Genomic DNA, 27,090 nt, shown 5'->3' on the forward strand with positions numbered 1-27,090 from the left:
AACTTGTTCTTGACGGTCATCTTATTCAACGCCCTGTAATCAACACACAAACGAGACGAACCATCCTTCTTGCGGACAAATAAAGTAGGAGCAATAAAAGGACTTACACTAGGACGTATGAATCCTCTTGCCACCAACTTCGTGAGTTGCCGCACTAACTCTTCTTCCCGAGTCTTGTTCGAACGGTAGGGAGCCTTACTAACTGGCTGTGCCCTCTCCATGAGTTCGATGCGATGGTCCTTCGGCCTCTTGGGAGGGAGACAAGGTGCAAGATCATCCTGCAAAAGGAGGTGCTTCAACTTGGTAAACAAAGCTGATTACCTGTCTGAGCCTTAATGCTCTGGGTAACTGGAGCGGCATAGATGAATGCCTCTTGTGCTCCTCTTCGTAATTCACGCTTCACGTGCACATGAGAAGTGAGAGGTAAAGAATGCAGACTCTCCCCACCACAAATGATCGTGGGAGAGTTACTTTTGGCATTTAGAGTGAGAGTACTGTCCGCCCAATCAATGAGAGGGTTATGCTCACGAAACCATCTAATGCCCATAATCATATCACATCCTGAGAGAGGAGACACAAGAAATTTTCTGCGGAAGGAAGCTTGTTGAACAATGAATAACATATCATAGCACTCTTGCATGATGAGAGAGTCCATAGCGGGAGGAGTTGTCTGGCTAACCTCTAAGCGGGCTCTCTCTACAAGAGAGGCACCAATCACATCATGCATACTGCCTGAATCAAACAATACGACAAAACGCTGACCCTTGACATGACCATAACATTTAAAGAGAGACTCATCAATGTGTGTGTCAAAAACATCTGGAGACTCAGATTGGTTCACTAAAGGCTTGTGGTTGTTGTCGGTGCTTTGGGTTCTTTAGGTGGTGTTGTCTTAGGACAAGATTTCTTAATGTGACCCTTGACGTGACACTGATAACATCGACCTTCCTTAGCATAAATGACTTGTTCTTCTAGCGTTTTGTATATTCCTTGTGCGGCCTTTTCATCAAGGGTTAGCTTAGGTTTAGCAGGTGTCTTAGCTTTACCCTTAGATTCATTTCGAGAGTTCTTACCCGAAGGATTAGAGGAAGATTGGTTAGAAGAGTTAATGTTCTTACCGTTCTATGGGTTCTGAGGAGTCTGAGAGGTACTGTGAGAAGACTTGTTCTCCTTAGGCTTTTCTTTGTTGTGCTTCATCTCCTATGCGGAAGCAATTGCTACCGCCTTGTTGAGATCTACGGGGTCGAGGACTTCAACATCGAACCTGATATACTCGTCCAACCCGAAAATAAAAGCCTCTTTGCGCTTCGCATCCGATTTGCGTAATTGGGTACCAAGCTACAAAACACGGTTAGAAAAGGACATGACTGGGGTACCATTTTGCTTGAGATTGCGCCAATCTTCCTTTAACCGTGCTAGGTAGTGAGGTGGCATGAACCGTGCCTTGAGCTTGCCTTGGAAGTCGGCCCAATTGAAAGAAAGGGGCACGCCTTCCTCGGCTTCCTCTAGGTGCGCGGCCAACTGTGCCTCTTGCCATGCTTGATATCAATTAATGGCATCACCGGCAGATACATAGCTGTCGTCAAAACTCTGCTATTTCCTATTTCTTAGCATTAAATTAATGCAACCAAGAATGAATAACATTAGCATTTCTTGAGTGTCAGGTGTAGCGGAATTGAATATGGTGAAGATCTAGTTTTACACTTCCACAAATTCCTTTCCTTCTTTCCTTGCATTAGTGAATGCTTTGTGCTTGAATGATTGTTCTTTTTACTTTCCCGTGAAGAGAGGGGCTGAGAGAATGCAATAGAGATGTGTAGAGGGAGAGAGAAAGAGAGAGAAGAGAAGAGCGACACCCGATGGGGTCCCAATTTACCCTCTCAAGGGCCCCCCCACACCGTTACCGATGTGGTGTTTGCTTTAGATTGGGTAATTGGAATGTATACACAATGCAATACCTCAATGCAGACTCTACTGACTTGACGACGACAAATCACCGCGGTAATTCCTCAAGAAGAGGCACCTCCGGGGCTGATGTGATTGGATCCTTCTCGATGTGGGAATTGCGGATGACCACCACGGGCTGATTTGCACTCCCGATGTGAGAAGTATGATGGGCTGAAAACACAGATCTCGACGAGGTCGATGATGGACAGCGATGGAGCATTCAATTTCGGCGAGGGAATTGCCGAGGGGAGGGCTCAATTTGTTGCCGAAGTACCGGACCGCATCCGTCAATGGGAACCGCTACGGATCTCTTGCACACCTGGCGAGGGATGGACTGAAAACTGAAAAACGCAGGGCTGATCTGCTGCTATTGGAGCGTTTGGGCTGGAAACCAAAACGCTAGCTGGTATGGCTGAGAATTGCCGGCGATAGGGCTGAAAACAAAAAACGCTGGCTGGGCTGAATTCTGGAAACGCTGGCTGATGGGGGCTTCCTCCTTCTTCTTGCTCCAAGTGATGGAAGATGGTTTTCTTTATAGGTGGGGAATGGACCTTAAGTAATTATTAAGGCCTAGGTAGGGCAACTACCCACCGAGATTTCCAACAAATAAATAATAAAAATGAACTATTAGAAATATGTCCAGTGGGGTCCAAATTGGGTGCAACTGTTGCACATCCGTCCACCCGGGAATCCGATCGACATGGGGAATGGCTCGTTGGATTCCTCTAACCTAGAACTACATGGTTGTCATGCCAGATGCCCATCGTAGTGTAACAATATATGTCAAAACGCGTATAAAAACCATTAATGCAAGAGGGTTCGAAACTGGAAAAACCTAATCTAATGGACTTGTCTGGATATGCAGGTCTTGCGAATAAGCTCACAAAATTGCCGGTACTAATCCTCCTAGGATTCTAGACATCCCTATCTAGGAAGAAGGGGAAAACTAGCTCTGGAAGTCGATGAAGTATGTCCTCGTGGCACACAGAGCCATTTGCACGTGACATCCCCTCCTGCTTAAGGTGAGGTACAGGTACCAATTTGCTTGGCCTCCTTGTATGAGGCTAGCAAATCCGAGTAATCGGTGAAGAATTCCTCGTCCACCCACGCCACTTTATGTGTCCCTCGATCATTGAATGAGGAAATGTTGCTTTGCTTCTGTCTTATTGCCAAACTGAAATGGAAGTATACGAAAACACTTCGACTTGGGGACTTTGATTGGAACAATTATCTCCGGTGGTTCTTCTTTTGGATTGCTCCTTGAAGTCCACCCTTGTGGCGGTAACTCGACGGGTCCAATTTGGAAACGCGCTATGCTTCCTGTGGAAGCTCCAAAGGAGTGGCCATGCGAGATCTCGGCTTCCGGAATCTGACCATCCTTGACTTGAGTACCCTGAAATCCACACAAAACTGAAATGAGTTTGATTTCTTACGAACAAAGTGAATTGGTAAACCAAAAGACCGTACCTTAAGAGGGCGAAGCCTCCTAAATGAGAAATCACTTGGTTTTGGCTTCACTTTATCCGAAGGAGAAATTTTTTTATCTACATGTTCCTCGTCATGCAATTGGTCGGAGACAATGTCCATAGGTCGATGGGGAGGGTGTGTAGGGGAATGATGATCTTGGGAATACACCGAATTGACCTTAACAAAACCGTGACTATACTTGTCAGGAATACCCAAGTTCCTTGATGTGGGGTTGACATAGATGACCGCTGCTTGGGCTCCCTCGACGTAGCTCTCTGTTTGCGTGGACATGAGAGATAAGAGGGAGAGAGGGAATACCTCTTTCGCCTTGAATGAGGACGGATGAGAAACGTGAGCTTCTCCCAATCGATAATTGGTTTGAGCATGCGAAACCACTTAATGCCCAAAATGATATCACATCCTGCAAGTTTAGAGACTACAAAATGACGAGTAAAGTGGGTTTGTTGAATGATCAACTTGACATCATCACATTCTTGAAAAATCGAAGCGTCCATGCCTCCAGAGAACCCCTGCACCGGGAGGGTGGGGATGGGAGAAGTTTGAAGACGTGCACGTTTCATGAGAGATTCACTTATGACATCTTGAGAACTTCCAGAATCAAACAACACAATGACCCTTTGACCATTAACATGTCCATAACATTTTATGAGTTCATCATCTTCAAACATCCCATCCTGCTTAGCTTCTTGCTTTATTACACTCATAGCATTCACTCGAGAGGTAGCATCAAGTTGACGCAGTAGAGGTTTCCTTGTTAGATTCTTTCTTAGGACATTCCCTCTTCATGTGACCTACTACGTGACAATGAAAACACCTATGTTCCTTTGCATACCATGCTTGTTCTTCCTCACTTAAATTGACCACCTAAAACTCCTTGAGCAATCTTTTCATCAGGTGTGAGTTGAGGCTTATCAGATTTTCCTTTACCCTTATCCTTAGATTTATCGCCCTTAGATTGAGATTGAGATGGAGAATTAGAGTGAGAAGAAGAACTGAGAGAGTTCTTTTTTATGGTTACCACTCCCATTAGAATCCTTGTCTTTAGACGAGCTATGAGAGGAAGAGTTACCATTACCTGAGGCCGTCTTAAGCTTACCCTTGTTGTGCTTCATCTCTTGGAGTTGAGCCAAGCGTATCGCTTCTTGCAATGTCTTTGGATCACCGGCCTCCACATCCAATTCAAAGAGAAAAGCCTCTAACCTCTCATCATCCGATTTCCGCAATTGTCCACCTAGCTGTGACGCATGGTTAGCATACGACATCACCGGTTTACCTTGTTGAGACAAAGCCCGAAAATCCTTCTTCAATCGCTTCAAGTACCGTGGAGAGAGGAAGCGAGTCTTGAGATCCTCCGCGAACTCCTCCCAACTAAGCTCGAGATTGGGAACAAGGTAGGACTCGGCGTGGGCAGCCGTATGGGCCGCCTCTTACTTTTCCATCCATTCATTGTAACAAACTGCTAACATGTCAAAGCCCTGAAGAATGGAGCCAACTTGCAGATGTCGGCCGAGGGGCCCAAACCCTAAGAAGAACAAGTAACAGAAGAAGAAGTCCTACCAACTTATGGGCACCCCGTCCGATGGGGCCCCAAGTGACATAAAGGAAGTAAAATAAAGTAGGACCCACACACACACACTTGCGGAAACTGATGACATGGCAGATTTTCAAAAATTACGCTGATATTGCTGACATGGCAAGCTGTACGGATTTCCGCGTTTTGCGCTAATTGATGACGTGGCAGTTGTACGGATTTTCGTGAATTACGCTGGCAGCTTTTTGGCATTGCTTTTGGACCAGAAGCTTTTCAGATTTGAAGGCTTTTCATGTAAACTGTTTTTGGGGCCTAGGGCCTTAAAATATGAGGCCATGGGCTCATTCTTTGGCATGCTTCGTGGAGAAGGTGCAGAGTGGAGTGCCGGCTTGTACAATGTTGATGCAATATAAAGAAATACCGAAAGGGGCGCCAAGGTTTGGGGCCAATACTCTCTAGGGTGGAATTCCGCCACTCCGTGTCACGTGTCGCCTCTCTCTCTCAATTCAGTTTTTATTGAAGTGCTAAAAGTCTGTTCAGTCTGTTCTTTTCTATTGGCACGTGGTGCCCGTCTTGTGACATTCATTCTTCCAAGTGATGGCATCACCCGTGAGATGCATGGAAGCCAAGAGAACCTTGTTATTATCAGACTTTTTAACAACCGCAAAATAGGATGTAAATTGATGCAACCACGAGTAAATGACAATAGCATCCACCTTACTGTCATACTTACTGAACGTGATCTTCTCGGGAATTGGATTATTGGTCGTCCGTGTAGCAATGGTTGCCTCCGCGATGGTCTTGGCAAGCTTGTGCGCCTCACGTTCTAATTCCATAGCCACTCGCTTTTCTTCGGGTGCCATGCGTAGAACTTTGCGTGCTTGCTCGGCCGCCAAGCGCGCTTGCTCACGCTCACGCTCCAAGGCTGCTAGTCTTTCTTCGATTGCCAAGCGTGCTTGCTCACGCTCACGCTCCAAGGCTGCCTTTCTTTCTTCGCGGTCGCGATCCAAGGTGGCGTGTTGCGCCTCTTGTTGTAGCATCATGTCCATCATCGACTTGACCAAAGTCTCCATAGGATTTGGTACAACCCGTGGCGTAGATGGGGAAGGGGGAGGGTTGGAAAAAAATCCTCTTGGTGGGGAAGTCTTCATCACCACCTCCATGCTCATCACCTTCACGCAAAGTATCCATTCCGCTTTGGGTGATGACTATACATTGAGATCTTGGGTACTTAAGTTCGCGAAGAACTTGGGTTCTTGAGGTTCTTTAGCTTGCAATCGGTGTTTAAGAAGTCTTTTCTCTTACCTGAGCTTGACTCGTCCCTGCGGGCGCACCTCTTGGCGGCCTTGCGCTCACACCAAAGTTGCTTTTTCCCACCTCACATCCATTGGCGGGCCGCTAAGTGCATGGTCCGCTCTCAATGAGTGAAAAGAGGAACAAGGGGAGGTTGGACAAGCCCTTCTTTCTGGGGTTACCTGTCACTCTTCAAAAACACGATTAGGAATCGACACGCTCAAGTGGACTTGGGTTACGTGCAACCGCAACAAGCAAAATTTTTTCTGTGGTTCTTTCCTTGAGTGATATAGAACACGGTCAAAGCTCTGATACCAATGTAAGGTGCAGCGGAAGTGAATGTTGATATTGCTCAAGATGAGTGCTCCGAACTGTGCTCAAGGGTTCCTTTGACTTTCGGAAGGGAAAGCCTTCCGTCCTTTAGAGAGAGAATCCAACGATCACAAACAAAGTGAATGCTACTGTGAATGAAGGTGCTGAGAGAGAGAGAGAGAGAGAGAGAGAGAGAGAGAGAGAGAGAGAGAGAGAGAGAGAGAGAGAGAGAAGAATACGACACCAAAAGATTCTCAAACCCTCCTCCAAGGGCCCCCCTGGCGAGAGAGGTCTATGCTATAGATTGCACAAATCTGGTACAATGGTCTAGATGCAATGGATTTACGGATGATGTCGACGACAATGATGAAAACGACGAGGACGGGCTGAAATCTGAAAACGCTAGGGCTGAACTGTTGAAATCTGTAAAACGCTGACTTTCTGTTGATCTCTGACAGTGTGCCGGCGAGGATTGCGATGACGACGACTCGACAACGATGCGCTGAAAACGCAGATCTGAAGATTGAAAACAGTGGCCTGAAACTGTAAACACTGGCTGACTCGACGGTACGGCGAGGATCTGCTACGGGTAGGTGAGGTCTGCGAGGCTAAGCACTGAATCTGCTGTGGCTAAATGTTGTAAACTGAAAACACTGATGTGCTTGGCTGATCTGGCGTTGTGGAACTGCAAACGCTAGGCTTGATTTGCTACAGGAAAAACACATGGCTGGATGTGTTGTTGATGAAAACGCTAGGCTGAATCTGGTATTGAAAATGCCAAGGGAGGGAAACCCAAAAATGCTATCTGCTTTTGTTGGCTGAAAACGCTAGAGCCTCTTGCCGGTCTTGTTGAAAAGGTGCACTGCAAGTTGCTAGAACTTCTTTTGCCTCTTTTGCCCAAAAGTGCTAGCGCTAGGTTTCTTTTATAGTGCCTTAGCCAATTTGCCCTACTCACTTTTCCAACAAAAGTCACTTATTAATAAATAAGTGAAAAATGTGTATTTTGGGAAAATGGGTTCTATGCACTGTAAAATGCTCATGATGGGTACTGCATGTCATACTGATGATCAAACTGTGTGCAACCAAAGATGATTGCAACATTAGATAGTGGGGCAAGAATTGCCATTGCAACCAAGGGGATGTGGGAAAAATGGGGAAAGCTTGTTCTCAGAAAAACTCAAAATGAAACTGCAATTAGCGGACGGATACATGGAGAGATCGATAGGAATGTTAGAACAAATCATTGTATCCTCATGTGGCATTGAGTATGAGCACACCTTTGCCATAATGAATTTTGACAAGAGCAGCAACTTTGATATCATATTGACCAGACCATTCATCTGTCAGCTCAAAATGGTACAAGACTGGGGTTATTACTATATCTACTTGAGACACAAAGATGTCAGTACAAAAATAAGTGTCAAAGATCATAATTATAGAGATGACAAAGGTGCCAGAATACTTCCTAAGCTGATCTGAACCCTAAACCTGAGATAGCTTGTCCACATGCACATAGGGGTAGATGTGCACGTGACAACCTTCTCCTCCTAAACCTCAATCTACTGACACTGATGCTGATCATCAACCATGAGTTATCATCCCTTTATTTGATCAAAGTGTTAGCACTCATGATGCTGATGATCTTGACAACCAGTCTGCTAGTTATTACCTGGTTGGCTGTATTCTACTGTTTCCTCTTCAGGATTGTGAGAATTATCTGAACCGATTTCCCATGGATGCCTTGACTCTTTATTCTTTTCTGGTGTCTCTCCTTTCTTTAGATGTATCTTTCTTGTCTATCAAGGAGATATGATAACATTGTCTCCCATATCTCTGTGGTAGAATGTCTACAAACTCTTTCTTGACTGTGCCAGTATGTTTGAGGGGTAACATGTTCCTTTTGTAAATGCTGAGAAGAGTTATTCTTTTCTCGTAAGAATTTAGGTGTATTATGATGTATTATACTTGAGAGGAGGAAGTTATTGATAACTTGTTATGTGCAGAGAGATTGCCCGCTTATTAGCGGACGAATACAACAAACGAGTGGTGATTGTGGACACGTCTAATGAGATTGCTGGTGATGGTGACATCCCTCATGCAGGGATTGGTCGTGCGCGCAGAATGCAAGTGCCGAATGTGGACATGCAACACAGAGTAAGATAACTTAAGTCATGAACGTTGCTAATGTGATTCTTTTGGCCACGCGCTAAGACGAAAGTGGTAGGGAGTCTTCAAATATGCAATGGATTCTCACTCCTACTTAGAACACATACAGTCCAGTCGTTGACACAGTCACTGCTGTAAAAGTTTTCTTTGTTATAAAAGGAGCAGACTTTTGGGTTTTTTTGTTAAAAAATGAATCAACTTTTGAGCTTGTGTCCTGAAAAAGAGACTTTTGAGCTTTTCAAGTTTTCTGTCTTCAAACCGTTTGTTATGTTTGTTTGTTATTGGTAATGAGCATAAACCTCTCATAATTTCTTTTGTTTGGGAATGTTCATACGAAGTAACCTCTTGAGCTCATGTGTTTCCAGAATTGTGCTTAATTTGCTTATGTCTTGCTTCTCCTAGGTTAGTGCATTTAAGATACCTTGTGAAACCACTGTGAAAGATTGGAGAGAGAGCAAAACCTCAAAGCTTATCCCTTGAGCTTTATGCATGCCAAATTGAAAAGACTAGGGTGAGTCCCCATCCATGCACCCTATATCAAATGTAAGACCTATACATAGGCCCTTTACCATACCCTAGCCTTCCTTAGGACCTTTGTCCCGACTACTCAACAGTGTGATGAAAGAAACAGGCATCAAAGTAGCGTTTGACATCATGGTGGCTTCATTCTAGAAATGCCTCCATTAAGTATAGCAACAAGTTTGCAACCATCAAGCACAAATCTGCACAGCAACACCTCAACATCTATAGTCACACATAGCAATAACTTATCACATTGCTTATAGTGAATACTCAAATAAATTAATAATAAGGCAAATCTCAAAGGCTGACATTTCAATAGCTGAATCTAACTCAGCCTTAATACAAGCAATATGAGTCAAATGAGGACCATGTCATCTGTATCTGACACAATTATAAGACACATGTTACATGCTTGCTTGACATACAAGGAGCTCTCAGTAGCAGTGCTTTGAAAACCACGTGTTATCAGATATCTATGTACCTTCTCATACCAAGCATGGGGGCGCATACATTGTACAACGCTTTTTTTCAGCCTACAAGCTCCATTTTCTTGCCCACTGGTTTTCTGAAAATCATTGGCCTTCTGTGAATTTCACTCTTTACAAGCGTCAACTTAATCATTCATATGTGCTGACATAGAACTTCGCTCTATGCAGGTAATGATTGAAGCTGTTGAAAATCACATGCCTGAGACAATTGTAATAGATGAGATTGGCACAGAGTTGGAAGCTCACGCTGCTGGCACAATTGCCCAGCGTGGTGTGCAGCTTGTTGCAACTGCTCATGGTATTTCAGTGGAGAATCTGATCAAGAATCCTTCTTTACAGATTCTTGGAGGTGGCATTCAGGTGAGGGCAATAAATTAATTAGCCTGATTTTACTTTTCTGTGGTATTTGTTTTTAGTGGCAAGCTGCTGCAGGCAGAAACTTTCATTATTCCATTAACCCATGGCAAGAAAGCATGCTACTAGGAGTGAAACTCAGGTCCTCACTCTTACACATTGCACACTTTCAACTGCTGAAATACACTCTGATTGGTGGGGCTGATTTTATGGGCATGGAGTGGCTTGAAGGGTGCTAAAGGTTTATGGCCCCTACCCCCCCCACCTCACACTCAAGGAGACCAAATGAATGAATGTCAATCAATGTCCTATATCAAGACTGGCTGTTCATGAACAAAGTCCCCTGCCTCCACCACTGCTTTTTCAATAGCATTCCCGGCACTGGTTCCATTATGTATATAGGCCTGGTAGCTTGCTGCGTAGGATCTGTCAACCACTCGTTAGACCTTACTGTGTCCACTTGTGCTTATATTCTGTCTCATGAAGTACTCTTGACAACTGTTACTCCAAAATCCCAAGAAAAGCAGAAGGCCACTGGTAGTATCAGCAAGAAAGGAACCTGCTGCTTATGGTAGCTGCTCAATATCGGGCAGAAGCCCCACAACTAGTACCATCTGCAACCATGGAGCTGAGGAAGAACAGAAGAAAGGTAACAGTTGATGACGAAGATGATAGAAAAGAATCACCAAGGAAGCTGCTTAGGGAGATCCAAAGGAAGAACCATCAGGGACATTGAATGAGAGTTGCCAGGCCTCATGGCAATGTTGAAGACAGACCACTTGCCGAAGGTGGCTCCTACAATCCAAAGCTACTGAGGCTAACACCAAGAAGATAGTACATGTATGTTCAGGGACAACCAAAAGTTGCCCATTAACAGAAGACCTAGTAGGGAGAGTAGAGCTTCAACCCCAGCACACCTCGCCCAAAAAGAACAAAAGAAAAAAAGAAAACAAAAAATCAGAACAAAAACCCACAGAAAAGAGAAGTGGAAAATAGAAAACAAAAGAAATAAAGAAGAAAAACAAACCATGCATCCAAACAAAGCTTCACTGACTCATCCACACACCCACCCCCGCACACACCCACAACACACACCATGCTTGCTGACTTGGAGTCTTGGAAGACAAAAATGGAGAAGTGTATGTCAGACAATAATGTTGTGATTAGAGAGCTTCAAGTAGAATTGGCTACATGTAAAACGCTTGACACGAATGGCATAGCCCAAAACTTTACAGTGAATCCTCAATTGGAGGAAGAAATGAAAGAACGGAAGTCCCATGTTGAGAAAGAAATCAAATCTTTTACTGATGTACCTAGAAAGAATATCTCCAATGTAGAACATGTAGTAAAGGAAAATGTCAAGTGGGTAGAGGTTATGAAGAAGCACAAAGAGATGCCAACCAGTAGATTTAAAATTATGAATGCTACCCTGAGGAAAAGGCAAAGAGCAAAACATGTGCATTGTGAGTACCGATGGTGGGTGGGAGGAAAAGGCACCCCACATTAGAATGGAAAGTCTTTGAGTAGTAAAATGGAGGCAAATGATGTACCCATTATGGATGCATGGTGTGCTTGGTGGCAATGGTAGCACACATGATAGCCTCAAGTCAAAACGAATGTGGCTCGACTCTTGACCATACATCGTGCCATCTCTGCAAGTGACCTGTTTTTTTTTTCCAGCAACACCATTTTGCTGAGGTATATACGGCACTATACATTGGTGTTTTTTCCCTCGATTAGCCAGAAATGCATTAAATGCATGAGGCATATACTCCCCCCCTCGATCTGAAGGGAGGGTGTCCATAGTACATTTTAGCGACATTTTCAGCCATAGCCAGAAATTGCTTGAAGCACATGAGCACTTCGGACTTAGCCTTAAGCGGATACATCCATGTATGCCTAGAGTAATCATCAATGAAAGTCATGAAGCATAGGTAATTGCCTAAGGATAGACGTAATTGGCCCACAAACATCACTATGCACAAGTTGCAACCTGCATGTAGCCCTTATGGAACCAATCCTTTAGGAACTTCGTACGCTGCATCTTATCCAAAATACAGCCTTCACAAACATGCTTAGAAGGTGCTTTAAGAGGCAGCAAACAAGGTTGCGTACGTACATACATACGGAACCTTTCCGTACGGTACGGTTCCATACGTACCGTATGATTCAGTACGGCCAGCTTGGTTCGATTTGGGCGAATTTGCAGCGTGTAGGGGCGGAATGTGAACGCGAGCTGTTTTGGGCTTTTGGGTGGTCTAGAAGGTTAATAGCCAAGGGTTGCATGCTTAATATGTATTGCAGGTAACGATTTTCCAGATTTCCAGAGAGAAGGAGACTGCAAAGACTTCACAGACAGTAGTACAGAGACTTGCACCTGAGCCTTTCGCGCGTAGAAAGGTAAGTTCCGCTCTCTTTCTTGCTCCTTCCACTCTTTCTTCCTACCCTCCCTCTATTCCTCATGTGTTTGCACTCTTCGCAGAAATTCATCATGCCGTGCAAGACCAACCCAAACTGCAGCTCCACACTAATGTGTTGAGCGTAATCACAACCACTTCCCAGCAAGGTTTTGACACGCACTTATGGCAATGCAAGTATTGCGGGGTCCAACACACTAGTACCATAATGCGAGTCAAGAGGCACTTGACCGGCATTGGGTGCACTTATCAGATTGGTGCATGTGAAAAAATACCAAAGTCTTTGAGGGAGCAACTCATTGAGGAGTTTTTTCTGGGTGGTGCACCTACAGTGCAAGGTACTCTCAACATGCAGGATGCTTTACACGATGCTTTTGTTGGACTTGGAGAGTTTGGGTACGCAGACACAGGTCGGAGAAGGTTCGACTTCCACACAACCCCCTGCTGGCAGGAAGAGGGCACGTGTTGGTGACAATGATGATGACCTCTTGCCACGTGATACGGGTACATCTGACAAACCAAAGAAGACCACTTTGCCTAGTCATCTCTTCGTAGGCTTGGACTAAAGAGCGTCAGAGGGTGGCTGAGAGATACGTCACACTCTTATTGAGTGCAACATATCTTTCAATGTTTTGCGCACAGATCAATGGAAAAGAATGGTAAAAGCAATTGCACAGGTTGGGCCTACTGACACATGGACCGGTCTTGATTACACCAAGATGCGGACCATCATGTTAGATGAGCAAAAGGCCTTAATTGAAAGGCACTTACTCCAGTGAAAGCAAGATGGAAGGAGTTTGGATGCACCCTTATCTCAGATGGGTGGGCCGACATTCGTAGACGCCACATAATAAATATTCTTGTGTCCTCTTGTTTTTGCACCTACTTTTTGCGTGCTGTGGATGTAGGAAAAGCAAGGGAGAAGATCACAGCTGAGTTTATATATGGTCACATCAAAGCAGCGATAGAGGAGGTTGGTAAGGAGAATGTTGTGCATGTGGTGACAGATAATGTGGCTAATTGCAAGGCAATGGGAATGATGGTCGAGGAAGAGTTTCCCGGCATAGTGTGGATTCCATGTGCTGCACATTGTTTAGATTTTCTTATGGAGGATTTTCGTCCGAGTTACGACCAGTTGATATTGTGCTAATTTTTTCTATCTTTTGTGGTGCGTATGCCCTATCAACTACCTCATTTTTGTGCTAATTTTTTCGATTTATCGCTTCTTTTAGTGCTAGGCTTCATTATGGCTGAGTCTGCCCTTGATCTCCGGAGTCATGACAGAAACTCAGTACGCTGAACTTTGTGTTGATGTATGCTCATGTGTGTGTGCGTGTGGTGTGTGTTGTGTTTGGGAGCATATGTTAGTACCTAGTTCTACACCCACTATTGGGCACTGACGACGTTAGTGGGGATGTCGTGGTATTTAGTCAATACTATGCATGATGGAGCTGATGGTTATATTGTCTTGTGGGTGACTACCATGAGTCTATACCTTGCACTTTCCTTTAAGGGTGAATCTGGGCTTATCCTGGATTCATCTAGGTATATTTTTTAGTTGTATAGCGGACATGCAGACTTCACATTGCGAAGTTTTCGTCCGAGTTATGACCAGTTGATATTGTGCTAATTTTTTCTATCTTTTGTGGTGCGTATGCCCTATCAACTACCTCATTTTTGTGCTAATTTTTTCGATTTATCGCTTCTTTTAGTGCTAGGCTTCATTATGGCTGAGTCTGCCCTTGATCTCCGGAGTCATGATCGAAACTCAGTACGCTGAACTTTGTGTTGATGTATGCTCATGTGTGTGTGCGTGTGGTGTGTGTTGTGTTTGGGAGCATATGTTAGTACCTAGTTCTACACCCACTATTGGGCACTGACGACGTTAGTGGGGATGTCGTGGTATTTAGTCAATACTATGCATGATGGAGCTGATGGTTATATTGTCTTGTGGGTGACTACCATGAGTCTATACCTTGCACTTTCCTTTAAGGGTGAATCTGGGCTTATCCTGGATTCATCTAGGTATATTTTTTAGTTGTATAGCGGACATGCAGACTTCACATTGTGAAGTTTTCGTCCGAGTTACGACCAGTTGATATTGTGCTAATTTTTTCTTTCTTTTGTGGTGCGTATGCCCTATCAACTACCTCATTTTTGTGCTAATTTTTTCGATTTATCTCTTCTTTAAGTGCTAGGCTTCATTATGGCTGAGTCTGCCCTTGATCTCCGGAGTCATGACAGAAACTCAGTACGCTGAACTTTGTGTTGATGTATGCTCATGTGTGTGTGCGTGTGGTGTGTGTTGTGTTTGGGAGCATATGTTAGTACCTAGTTCTACACCCACTATTGGGCACTGACGACGTTAGTGGGGATGTCGTGGTATTTAGTCAATACTATGCATGATGGAGCTGATGGTTATATTGTCTTGTGGGTGACTACCATGAGTCTATACCTTGCACTTTCCTTTAAGGGTGAATCTGGGCTTATCCTGGATTCATCTAGGTATATTTTTTAGTCGTATAGCGGACATGCAAACTTCACATTGTGAAGTTTTCGTCCGAGTTACGACCAGTTGATATTGTGCTAATTTTTTCTATCTTTTGTGGTGCGTATGCCCTATCAACTACCTCATTTTTGTGCTAATTTTTTCGATTTATCGCTTCTTTTAGTGCTAGGCTTCATTATGGCTGAGTCTGCCCTTGATCTCCGGAATCATGACAGAAACTCAGTACGCTGAACTTTGTGTTGATGTATGCTCATGTGTGTGTGTGCGTGTGGTGTGTGTTGTGTTTGGGAGCATATGTTAGTACCTAGTTCTACACCCACTATTGGGCACTGACAACGTTAGTGGGGATGTTGTGGTATTTAGTCAATACTATGCATGATGGAGCTGATGGTTATATTGTCTTGTGGGTGACTACCATGAGTCTATACCTTGCACTTTCCTTTAAGGGTGAATCTGGGCTTATCCTGGATTCATCTAGGTATATATATTGGGAAACATTCATGGGTGCAACCCATAGTTACAAATGCTACAAAGGTCACCACGTTCTTCTGCAGTCAGTATGCTTGTAGTTGAACTTGGTTTTTATCAATATGTTCATTTTAAGCATTGTAATTTGTAATGTACATTTTTTAATGAGTCTGTGGGTTTTTCACTAAACATGGGTTTTCTGCAAATGGTACGTACCTATTATGTACCTGAAAGGTGGTTTAATACGGTAGTACGTTTCGTATGTATTTAAAACATGCCGTACACTACGTACCTTTCCACCTTGGCAGCAAAGAAGCGACCATATCAGATTTCTGCAAAGGCAGCAAATTGCAAAATTCACATACCCAAAACGTGCATTCCAAAGTTTTGCATCTGAAACAGCCTTCGAATCCCAACTGCATTTGCACAATTCTGCCTACACTTGTCATACAAAGTGAGCTTATATAGCCCATGGCACAAAATGCTAGATGCAACTATTTCATCACCAAAATTGAGATCATGAGCCGTACATCTATCATCCACAAATTTGACAACAAGACCAAGTCTTGCAAGTGCAGATACGATGAAAGCTTCTTTTTGGTCCCTGGTACATAAAGTGCATCAACAAGTATGAAAGAACTGCCATTTGTAGCCTTTTCAACTCCCTTGACTGGATAAGAGGCATTGTTGGTATAAGTGATTGTATTCCCATGAGGGACAGACTCGAGAGACGTAAGCAAGTTACGACGTGAAGTAATATGATTTGTAGCACGACTAGCAAAGTACCACACAAATGAATTTGCAGTAACTGACATACATGCATCATGGGCAGAAGGATCACAAGTACACTCTGCACTAAATGCCCACTCTGCATCTACATCAACATTAAAATCTCCTTTCCCAAAAGATTCTACAATGGTTGCACTGGTAGTGGATCCGGCCTCTTTCTTCTTGGCCTCTTTTGCCTTCTTAGGACATTGCTTTATCAAGTGATCATTAGCCTTGCAATAATGGCAATACATCTTCTTCTTGCCCTTTTCCCCAAAATTTCTAGACGAGGTGCTGCAAGCAAAAGCATTAGGAACAAGTGATTTTCCACTCACTGAAGAACCATGAGAAGTGGCTACATTGCTATTACCACCTCTTCTTTGAGCAACAACAAAAGCCTATTCAACTGCACGCTGTTTAGCCCTGTTCTTTCTTGAAAGTGTCTCGTGCAACAGCAATGTGCATAATGCATTAAACTTGACAATTTAAGGGGTTCCTTGGGTCACAAGTCTCCCAAGTACTAGCAACAGTCTGATAAGAATCTAGTAAGACATCAAGAATAGTCTGCACAAGTGAACTGTCAAATGATTTCGCCTGCAAAAATGAGTTGGTCATTAATATCCTTGATACCAACAAGAAAAGTGTCCATTTCATCTTCCTCTTGCATAAGCTTGGACTCCAGCTCTTTGGGCAATAATGCAATTTTAGCCTCATTGCGACTTCCATAAAGATCAGCCAGAGTATACCAAGCCTGTTTTGCTGACTTTATTGAGCGTGCTATAGGCTTGGACACTCCAAGCGAGAAATCAATAGCAACACACGAACAGAAAGTGCAAAATCATTGAACTTTGAGAGAGAGAGAGAGAGAGAGAGAGAGAGAGAGAGAGAGAGAGAGAGAGAGAGAGAGAGAGAGAGAGAGAGAGAGAGAGAGAGAGAGAGATGGCACGCGGAACTTGAGAGAGTCGACATGGCACGACGGAGTTCCGCGCCCAGATGCATTGGCCCCAAAGACTGGCACCCTTTTCGGTATTTCTTTATTATTGCTCACAACAAAGTACAACTCCCGAGGGTCCTCTGCTCTTAGACTGTGCGTCCAGATGCTTTGCAGAGCGAGGCCCCAGGGGCTCTTATAAAGAGTGCAAGGGTTGCCCAAAAGTAGAGCCCCAAAAGCAATCAGTCCAAAAGCACTAAACCCCAAAAGCATCCGCTCTCAAAAGCTAGCGCTGAAATTAGCTAGCGTAGCTTGCGGAAATGTGTACAGCGGTGGCCACTACCCTGGTCACATCACGGCGCAAAAAATCTTACAGACAGGCTTATGGTGGCTCTATATATTTAGAGATGCCATTGCTCATGTCAAGATTTGTGATGTCTGCCAGCGATGTGCGCCCAAGCCTAGCAAGCAATCAAATCGCCCTCTGCAGGTATCTATGGCGTGGTTGCCCTTTGAGTGATGGGGCTTGGACTTTGTTGGTCCAGTTACTCCATCTGCTCAACCCGGCAATCGTAAGTATCTCTTGGTTGCAACGGATTATGCAACAAAGTGGGCCGAAGTGGTGGCTACCATCGACTGTACAGCCTCTATTGTCACAAAATTTTTGTATGAAAATATTTTTTGCAGGTTTGGGTGCCCTCTGGAAGTCACCAGTGATCGAGGTAGTCATTTTGTCAACGACCTAATCTCCACACTCCTCACGAATTACAAGATTTTTCATCGCAAGTCTTGCTCTTACTATCCTAGAGCAAATGGGCAGGCTGAGAGCACTAACAAAGTGCTAATCGCGTTTCTCAAGAAAGCTTGTCACCTGCATCCAACATCTTGGGCTCAGGCTATCCTCGGTACAGTTTGGGCTTATCGCACCTCCTTCAAGGCAACCACTAACTATACCCCATTCCAGCTAGCTTTCGGTCTAGAAGCAATTGCACCATATGAGTTCAACTCAGGTTCAGCAAGAGTGGGAAGTGTTCGTGTCACAGCGGGGATTGCTTCAACAAACCTCTCTCATCTAGAAGAAAGCAGGATATTAGCTTCACATGCTCTCCAAGCCGAGCAACTGCGTCGCAAAGCGTGGCATGCTCGCCATCTCCGAAAGCCGAAAATAACACAGGGTTCCCTGGTGCTACTCTATTAAGCGAAGTATCTGAGAAAGGCTAAGAAGCTGGTCCCAGCCTAGTAAGGGCCAGTCATGGTACAAGAGATTTTGCCACAGGGGGCTGTCCAATTAGTCACTCTGGCAGGCGTTCCCTTGCCATTGGTAAATGGATCAAGAATTAAGTGCTATCACTCACTTGCCCTGACTCTTTAGAATTTGATTATGTTATAACTCCCACCTACAACCTTATGACTGTCCCATCCTTAGTTCTCGGCTCTCTCTTGCTTTCCATTTTCCCTCTTCTCAGATTTACCTTATGTCAAGTTCTCATCTCAGTTGTAATCCATGTTATCTTTAAAATTCTCCTTGTTTTACTGCATGCATTAAATTCCTTCTCATCTCATTTCATCTCATTGATATAATTCGGGTTGGATTCTAGCTACGATCCAGCTTTTTTCTTTTTAATTATTTGAATTCACTCATAGATTGGATAATCATCTTCCTCCTGTTTTTGTTTCCGTGTCTATCTGTATCCCTGGGTATCTCTATCTCTAGTCCCTATAGCTTACAGCTCTCTCTCTACTGCCTCTCTCTCTGTCCTAGTGGATTTCTTCAAAATGTCCGAGGTACAACTCTGATCGGATAGAATATGGATTTTCCTTGGTATTGTTCCTAGCACTACTTTGTTGCATCTCTCTCTCTCTGTCACACACGCTCACACACACTAATGTCGCTTCTCACGCAACCACAGTTCCAAAACAAAGCTCATGCTCCGTAACAGCCTTCCTCTATGTTTCCACTCCCTCTCTGTACACTATGTCTCTATCAAGTGTGGAAGTCTCGATCGGCCATTTATTCTTCAGCATCTACTCTCTCTCTCTCTCTCTCTCTCTCTCTCTCTCTCTCTCTCTCTCTCTCTCTCTCTCTCTCTCTCTCTCTCTACCTTCGACTCCGAATTGATGGTACTGCCGTTGTACCACAAGGAATCTCTGGAGAATTGAACCTGAAGCTTTTGCTGCAACTGATAGTGAAACCGGCCCGTAGGGCGGTGGACGTTGGCTTTCACCCAAAATTCTTTACTTTAGACACACACACAGAGCACTTTGCAGAGGTAACCTGTAACGAGGATTAACAGCTAAGTACACACACGGCTCGGAAGCTAGAATGCTCCGAGCAGACACCGACAACTTGTAGGCCCCAAAATTGGCGCCCCTTTCGGTATTTCTTTATTCTTTAGGAGGGTAAAGTACAAAGAAGAGTCCTCGGAATCCTTTGACTGTATCCCACTAGATACCGCCTGTTTTGGCCAAATTTCGGTAGCATAACAGCCCCTAAATTTGCGTGAAACCAATTCCCCTGCTGGAACTCGCTTCTACTGGCGTATACCCTCTGATTCCTGCCCAAAAACAGTAAATTCAGCACGCTGTATTTACTGGTTTTTGCCCTGTTTTTAGCCCCAAACAGTCCCCTAACTGTCCTCTGCTAGTGGGGCACGATTCCCAAAGGTTTTGGCGTCCGTATGGCTGAAAAACAGTAAAATTACAGCGCATACACAGCGCTGATTTTGCACCTGTATGGTGAGGTTATGACCCTCACGAGTGCCTGCTTTGGAGTAGCAGCTAGCTACCCCTGTTCCTGCTCAAGGAGGCTCTTACCTCAGTACAAAAGCATGAACCCACACAGCTGTACATCAGTCAAATGAGGAGCCCTCTTGTGGGGCATCACATAATTGCACGTAGGGGAGAGAGAGACCAGTGTGTAGTGTGCAGGGCATCACTCCTAGCACCACGCTGTACATGAGAGGGAAAGGAAGCACTCCATAGCTCTTAACCTGTGACAAAATGCATAATGGAGCTCCTCCCAGCTTAAATTTCAGCGCCCATTTTTCTGGAAGAGGCAAGTGCATGAGAATTTGCCACTTGGCGCATTTACAAGCATTTTCCCGTTTCAGGTTCGCCGCTTAAAAATATCTTGACCAGTTCCCCAGTTGACTTCGCGGCAGAGTTGTAAAATGTTCCCCTAGTCATACCGGAGGTAATGACGCGAACACATTTCACGGCCCAAAATAGCAGTTCCCTAAATTTTAGGAGATGCTTCGGTTGGGCTCCCATTGGTCTTCTGACCATCTATCCTCATTGGGACCGCATCCAAAAGTGCAATGTGGCCCAACTGTCGGATACTTTTTGTTGGTAGTCCCACCTTGACTTTACGCCTTAATTAAGTTCACTTCCTAGTATCCACCAACTTGCTAAGTGCGACGGGGGGACCTATATGATCTTGCTCTGAGCCTAGACATCCTCTTACCATACGAATTCCAATGCCGACCACTACCCATCTGCGGGTGAAACTACCGTTCACATTGGCCATGCAATGTCCGACTGTTCGCTACTTCAAAAAGAGGGTCTCAGACGAAATAGAACAAAACCCATTGGAAAGAAACCAACAACTAAAGTTAGCAGTTGCCACGTCCTCGTGACATAGTTAACAGTTGCCACGTCCCCATGACAGATAGCCTAAATATTCCACCACGCCAGTGCTTGCTGCCTACCTAATCACAATTTCAATAATTTCTGCTTGCATAGAACGCTTCTTTTTGTTGTTGCCGCTTTCTGCTTTCTTATATTGTTGTTTGCTTTTTGCTTACTAAGTGGAGCGGGAGCTCAGTATGATATTCCAAATGCTTTTTGCTGATGGGCCTAAGCATTAGATTACTGCAGAACTGCTTTCTACTGGCTTAGCCAACAAAGATTATGGCCCACGGTGCAGTGCTGTTGCGTGATGTTGCAAATAGTAAAAGATCAATGAGTTTAGCAAGCAGACTCAAATAATGTTCCTCAAAAGAGAATGCATGGCAACCCTAAGTGGACGCCCCCCTATCTACCCTTGCCCCCTCACTAGCTAACCACCTAAGCACCCCTCGCCCCCTATAATTCCCCCTCGTCCCTACCCCCTAAAATAACCCCCCTCCCCCTCGCCCTCACCCTAAACCCCCTCACCCCTACCCTCTAAATTATCCCCTCGCCCTAACCAACCCCTCCCTTGCCCTCGCCCCTACACACTTTCCCTCGCTCCTACGCACTTCCCCCTCGCCCCTACCCACCCTCTCACAGACTCTCGCCCCTACCCACCCCCTCTCTTCCCCTCGCCCCTACCCCTACTCCCCCTCGCCCCTACCCACCCCTCTCTTGCCCTCGCCCGCTGCCCTACCCCTACTCGCCCCTACCCACCCCCAACATTACCCCCTCGTCCTAACCACCTCTCCCTCGCCCCTCAACACCCACCCTCGCCCTACCGAATTATTCCCCCTCGCCCCTCACCAACCACCCTCGCCTCTACCCAACTACCCAACCTTTTCCCCTCGCCCCTACTCAACTATTTCTCCCTAACCCTTCCCAAATTTTCCCTCTCGGCCCCTCTCTAATAACCCTCGCCCTTATCCTAAGCCCATCGCTCCTTCCCTGATCCCTCTCTGCTATCGCCCCTACCCTAACCAAACCCCCTTCGCCCCTCCCTCAGTTTATTGCCTCTATTCAACTACAGGTCGCCCCTCCCTCAGTCTATCGAGCCTCTCTTCAACTACAGGTGATTCTATTCAACCTTTGGAGATAGACGTGTTTAAGCTTTTCATCTCAATCTTTTCGGGCAGATTTTCATCTCACGCTCTTTAGTCAGTCAGACTTAATTCAACACAAAAAGAAAAGCAAAGAAAACAGAATTCAAGATGGCTGGTACAAGCAAGAGGGCTCGGAAGAAAGCTTTGTCTCGACAGAAACCTACTGAGACACCTCGAAGTTCTACAGAAGAAGAAGATATAGAAACTTCCAACCATGGCCTCACTGATCTATCTTCTACTGACCACAGTGATGAGAATTACAGAGCTACTGACTCCGGCTCTACCTCTGGCACTACCTCTGACTTGAACTCAGAGTCTTCTAGCCAACAGGAAGATGATGAACAGGAAGATGATGGGAAAAAGAAAAAGAAGGCAATCACGCAGGTGCTGAGCCATCAAATTCCTCGGCCTCCTTCTTCCAAAACTCAAATCAAATTCACTTTGAATTCCATCTGCAACAGCCACATCCTTCTCTTCGAGAAGTTTTATCAAAAGAGCAGCTACATACGCTAGGTCTGTCAGCATTAGCAGAGGCCGATTTGCCTTTTGATATTCCCATAGATATGGTGCATGAGGTTCTCAAGTTTTTTCCCAAAGTAAGAGGGCACCCATTGACTGCTACACGCATTGGTCACGCTTTGGGGATGACAACCTTTCCTGCAGTAAAACCGGCTACGAGAACCTTTTCACAACTTTCAAAAGATGTGACCATCGAGGCATGCAAAGAGCTAAGTACTAGTCATGCTGACTATGCAAGAAATAAAAAGGTCTGGGCCATTTTCAAGTACTACTTTTTGGTCAGAGCTGCTAAAGTAAGCAAGGGCAGATGTGACGTGCCTACTATATTCTCGCAGTGCGAAGGCCTATACTGCCTCATCCACACCATCCCGTGTGGCTTTCATCAAATTCTATTTACCTCTTTACAGTCGCGGGCAAAAGGATTCAGAGCTTAGGTGCAATCTGTGCAATCTAGCTTTCAATGCTTTGCAACTCCCATGTTGGCCTCGGTTATTAACATACCTGTTAGTCCTATGGATGTGGATGCGGATATGCGGCGTAAAAGCTCTAAGGCAAAAGGAAAAGATATTGAACAGACAATGAATCTACCTGGGAAGCCTAAGAAAAAGAGGGCGAAGGTAGTGAAGGACGTAGGTGAATCTTTAATATCACTGCCAGTTTCAGAAAGCCAGAATCTTCGAGTGAAGCAACCTGTTCGACGTTCCTTGCATACTTCCGCTATTGGTTCATGGTAAGTTCAGGCGTTGCAGATCACACTATGCATGTCACAGCTATGGCTTCTACAATGTGTGTTCCTCTCTCTATTGCTGCTATTTTTACTCCTACCACATTGACTAGCTCCCAAGCCCGAGTGGGAGTTGCTTCTTCTCCTATGCCTAATCCTGTTGCAACCACTCCCACCGTCTCTACTCCGACAGAAAGGCATGCTCCTAGTCCACCACCACGAGCAATGTCACTTGCCACCCCAGTGCCACTAGGTGTACCACTTGCCAGCTCTCTTCACCCTGACACTGTTACAAGACCCTCCACAATGTCGGACTCTACATCACTTTTTCAGCTATCTGAGGATATACTGCAGGAGTCCAAGCAAGCCAATGCCACCATTGAGCTTGGAGCAGAGCGGTTAGCAGCTACACACCAGCGTCACGCAGCTATGGAGGGATCTCTGCGAGTTGCTGAGAGCGCCATCGCCAATCGGGATGCTACTATTTTCGCACTCCAACAGACCTTGAAGTTAAAGTCTCAAATGATTAGTGACCTTCGAAATCAGGTACAAGGATTTAGAGAACTGCTCTTACATGAAAATAGGGCAACCCAGCCTACGATGATGGGTATGGGGTATGGGTGGACTGGAGCAGGTACACCAGTGCAGAATGCAACAACGGGTCCTTCTCAGCAATTTATGGGACTTTACCCACAAACTCCAGTTCAGTACTACAATCAACAACAGTATCCTCAGGGGTTTCGGTCGTCACCATTGCCTCATATGCAAAATGTTACTTGCTGCGACGGAATTGCTAGAGCACACCGCCATGGGTGTGTTACTCGACGTCCTCAGTACTGTCACAAGGCGGGTACCACGTGGCAATAGAAAACAATAGACTGAACAGACTTTTAGCACTTCAATAACAACTGTTCAACAACAACTGAACTGAGAGAGAGAGAGAGAGAGAGAGAGAGAGAGAGAGAGAGAGAGAGAGAGAGAGAGAGAGAGAGAGAGAGAGAGAGAGAGAGAGAGAGAGAGAGAGAGAGAGACGACACACGACACGGAGGGGCGGAATTCCACTCCAGAGAGTATTGGCCCCAAACCTTGGCGCCTCTTTCGGTATTTCTTTATATTACTACTGATTTGCAAAGTACAACAGCCGGGTAGCACCTCCTGTGCAATCTGCGCGCTGAAGAGTGCCAGAGAGGCCCCCAAAGCTCATATTTAAAGGTCCAAAGCCTAAAAGCATCAAATATGAAAAGATCACTTTTCTAAAATTTCGGGATTTTCCTAAAAATCCACCGCGAATTCCGGAACGTCCGTACAAGTGCCACATCATCATATTTTGATGTGCAAAGTCTTTTGAGTGTGTTCTGCTTTATTTTTAATGCCTTTATGTCACTTGGGGCCCCATCGGACGGGGTCCCCATAAGTTGGTAGGACTTCTTCTTCTGTTACTTGTTCTTCTTAGGGTTTGCAAGCTTTAGGGTTAGGGTTTCCAAAATTAGGATTTGCAGGTTTTAGGGTTAGGATTTTCAAAATTAGGGTTTCAGCAGTTAGGGTTTCTGGCAGAAATTAGGGTTAGGGTTTTTGCTCTCGGGCAGCCACGTCATCTGCAAGTTGGCTCCATTCTTTAGGCTTTGACACGTCAGCAATTTGTTACATCTCCCCTTCTTGAAAGAGAGTAATCGTCCGCGATTACAGCATATTTGCAAAACAACTCAAGTTAGCTAAAAAATTTTCGAGGGACATTCCGAGGGACAATCAGTTTGCTCTTTTTATTAAGGAGTTAGCTTCTCCTTTCTGCTCTTTTGATCAAGGAGTTAGCTTCTCCTTTCTGCTCTTTTGATCAAGGAGTTAGCTTTTCATTTCAGCTGTTTTGATCAAGGAGTTAGCTTCTCCTTTTGGCTGTTTTGATCAAGGAGTTAGCTTCTCCTTTCGTCCAGATCGGAACTCTTGATATTCCGCCGTAGTAAAATTAGCCATCACACCCAGACCGTACTGATCTTCCACGGGTGTCTTGATGCACTAAAATTACATACCCAAGCAATCTCATCCAATTAGGAATATTCAGTAATTGACACATCACAATGCAACACAAATGCTCACATATGTAGACACAACAAACAGTGCCGCTGAGCACTCGTCCGAGACAAACGATTTGCGGTATGAAGCTACTGAACGACTACCTCGCAAATAACCTAAAAAGGTCCGGGCCATGAGCTCAGAGGACTGTACAACCAAACGCTCCCCAAACCGCAGTCTGCGTTGTTCGGAGGTTTAAGCATACAACCAAACGCTCCCCAGGCATCGGTCTGCGTCGTTCGGACGTGTTCTAGCATACAACGAAACGCTCCCCAGGCATCGGCTTGCGTCGTTCCGAGGTTTTTAAACATACAACGTAACGCTCCCCAGGCATCGGCCTGCGTCGTTCCGAGGTTCAAACAATACCAAAACAGTATTTCTCACTTCTCCACCCGGGAGTAAAATCACCAATCATTGAAACGAGTATCAAACCAAAGTCAAACATTTCAAATCGGCACCAAAACAGGTTCAAAACAGATACCATCCATTTCAAACAAATTCCAAACAAGATCACCAAACAAGATCAAACAGAACTCAAACTTAAAAAAGCAATCTCGACATCAGTCGAGCTTGAAAAGTTGACGGGCTTTCCATCCTGGAACCTGCACCAAAAATTAGGGTTAGGTTCATTCTATAAGGCCGTAGCCGAGCACATCATGGTCCATCAGCTCTTGGACAGACAGTGTTTCTTTGGCGGCGATGGTAGTCCCAAGATAGCAATCGTACCGAATCTCCAAGGTCATCTGCTTCTGAAGAGACATCTAGTGAGAGATGTCGAGAAATTTCAAGTTATGATCTGCTAGGGTTCCATGGCAAGCATTTCAAGATACCCCACTCTGCCAGAAGTTGCACTCCGAGGGAAGATGTCAGAAACCATATAACGAACAAAATTTTTCTTGAAAGCTTGCCAAGTACTTGGAGTATGCTGCTTGGTAGCTATCAACATCTGCATGGCCCTGCCTCTAAGAAAAACAGTGACTTGAAACAAATCTTCGATCCTTCTTTTGCAAGTGATCTTTATGGCTTATGCCCTATAAGACACGAGCAGTTTGCTTTGTCTGCTCTTTCCTAGGATCGGTATGCTTTCAGAAAAGCACACGCCTGATGCTCTGATACCACTGTCACAAGGCGAGTACCACGTGCCAATAGAAAACAATAGACTGAACAGACTTTTAGCACTTCAATAACAACTGAACTGAACTGAGAGAGAGAGAGAGAGAGAGAGAGAGAGTCACAAGACGGGCACCACTTGCCAATAGAAAAGAACAGACTGAATAGACTTTTAGCACTTCAATAACAACTGTTTAATAACAACTGAACTGAGAGAGAGAGAGAGAGAGACGACACGCTACACGGAGTGGTGGAATTCCACCCGAGAGAGTATTGGCCCCAAACCTTGGCGCCCCTTTCGGTATTTCTTTATATTACTGCTGATTTGCAAAGTACAACAGTCCGGGAGCACCTCCTTTGCAACGCCGGCACCAACGGTCGACAGAACCCCAACGCCACCTCCTGCTAAGAGAGCTAGACCCGGTATTGGACTAGTTCCTGATATTTATGGCATACGCCTTGAGAGTACAAATGAATTGTGTCGAGCATATTGCAAAGTCAATGGTTTCAAAGCCCTTATTTTCTTAGCTCTCTCTCTCTCTCTCTCTCTCTCTCTCTCTCTCTCTCTCTCTCTCTCTAACTCTAACAGAATGCAAATGAGGTCTATCTTGCCCAATTCTACCTATATGTGCCTGACCTACCCGGAGTGTTGAGTGTATACTTACTTTGTTTGATCACATTTTCCATGGCATACCACTTGTGGC

The 27,090-nt window shown here is 45.0% G+C and overlaps 1 protein-coding gene across 3 annotated transcripts in view; it reads left to right on the top strand.

Annotated features, from left to right (window-relative positions):
• Positions 1-27,090, top strand: part of LOC147443354 (protein SEEDLING PLASTID DEVELOPMENT 1-like) — a 55,928-nt gene that overhangs the window by 17,377 nt on the left and 11,461 nt on the right. For all 3 annotated transcript variants that reach the window (XM_086529233.1, XM_086529235.1, XM_086529234.1), the window contains exons 3-4: positions 8,575-8,725; positions 9,916-10,107. In XM_086529233.1, the coding sequence (XP_086385359.1) occupies positions 8,575-8,725; positions 9,916-10,107 (343 nt within the window). The remainder of the gene's footprint in view (positions 1-8,574; positions 8,726-9,915; positions 10,108-27,090) is intronic.

Source organism: Adiantum capillus-veneris, chromosome 14 (genome assembly GCF_014529385.1).
Source record: "Adiantum capillus-veneris isolate H3 chromosome 14, ASM1452938v2, whole genome shotgun sequence".
NCBI lineage: Eukaryota > Viridiplantae > Streptophyta > Polypodiopsida > Polypodiales > Pteridaceae > Adiantum > Adiantum capillus-veneris.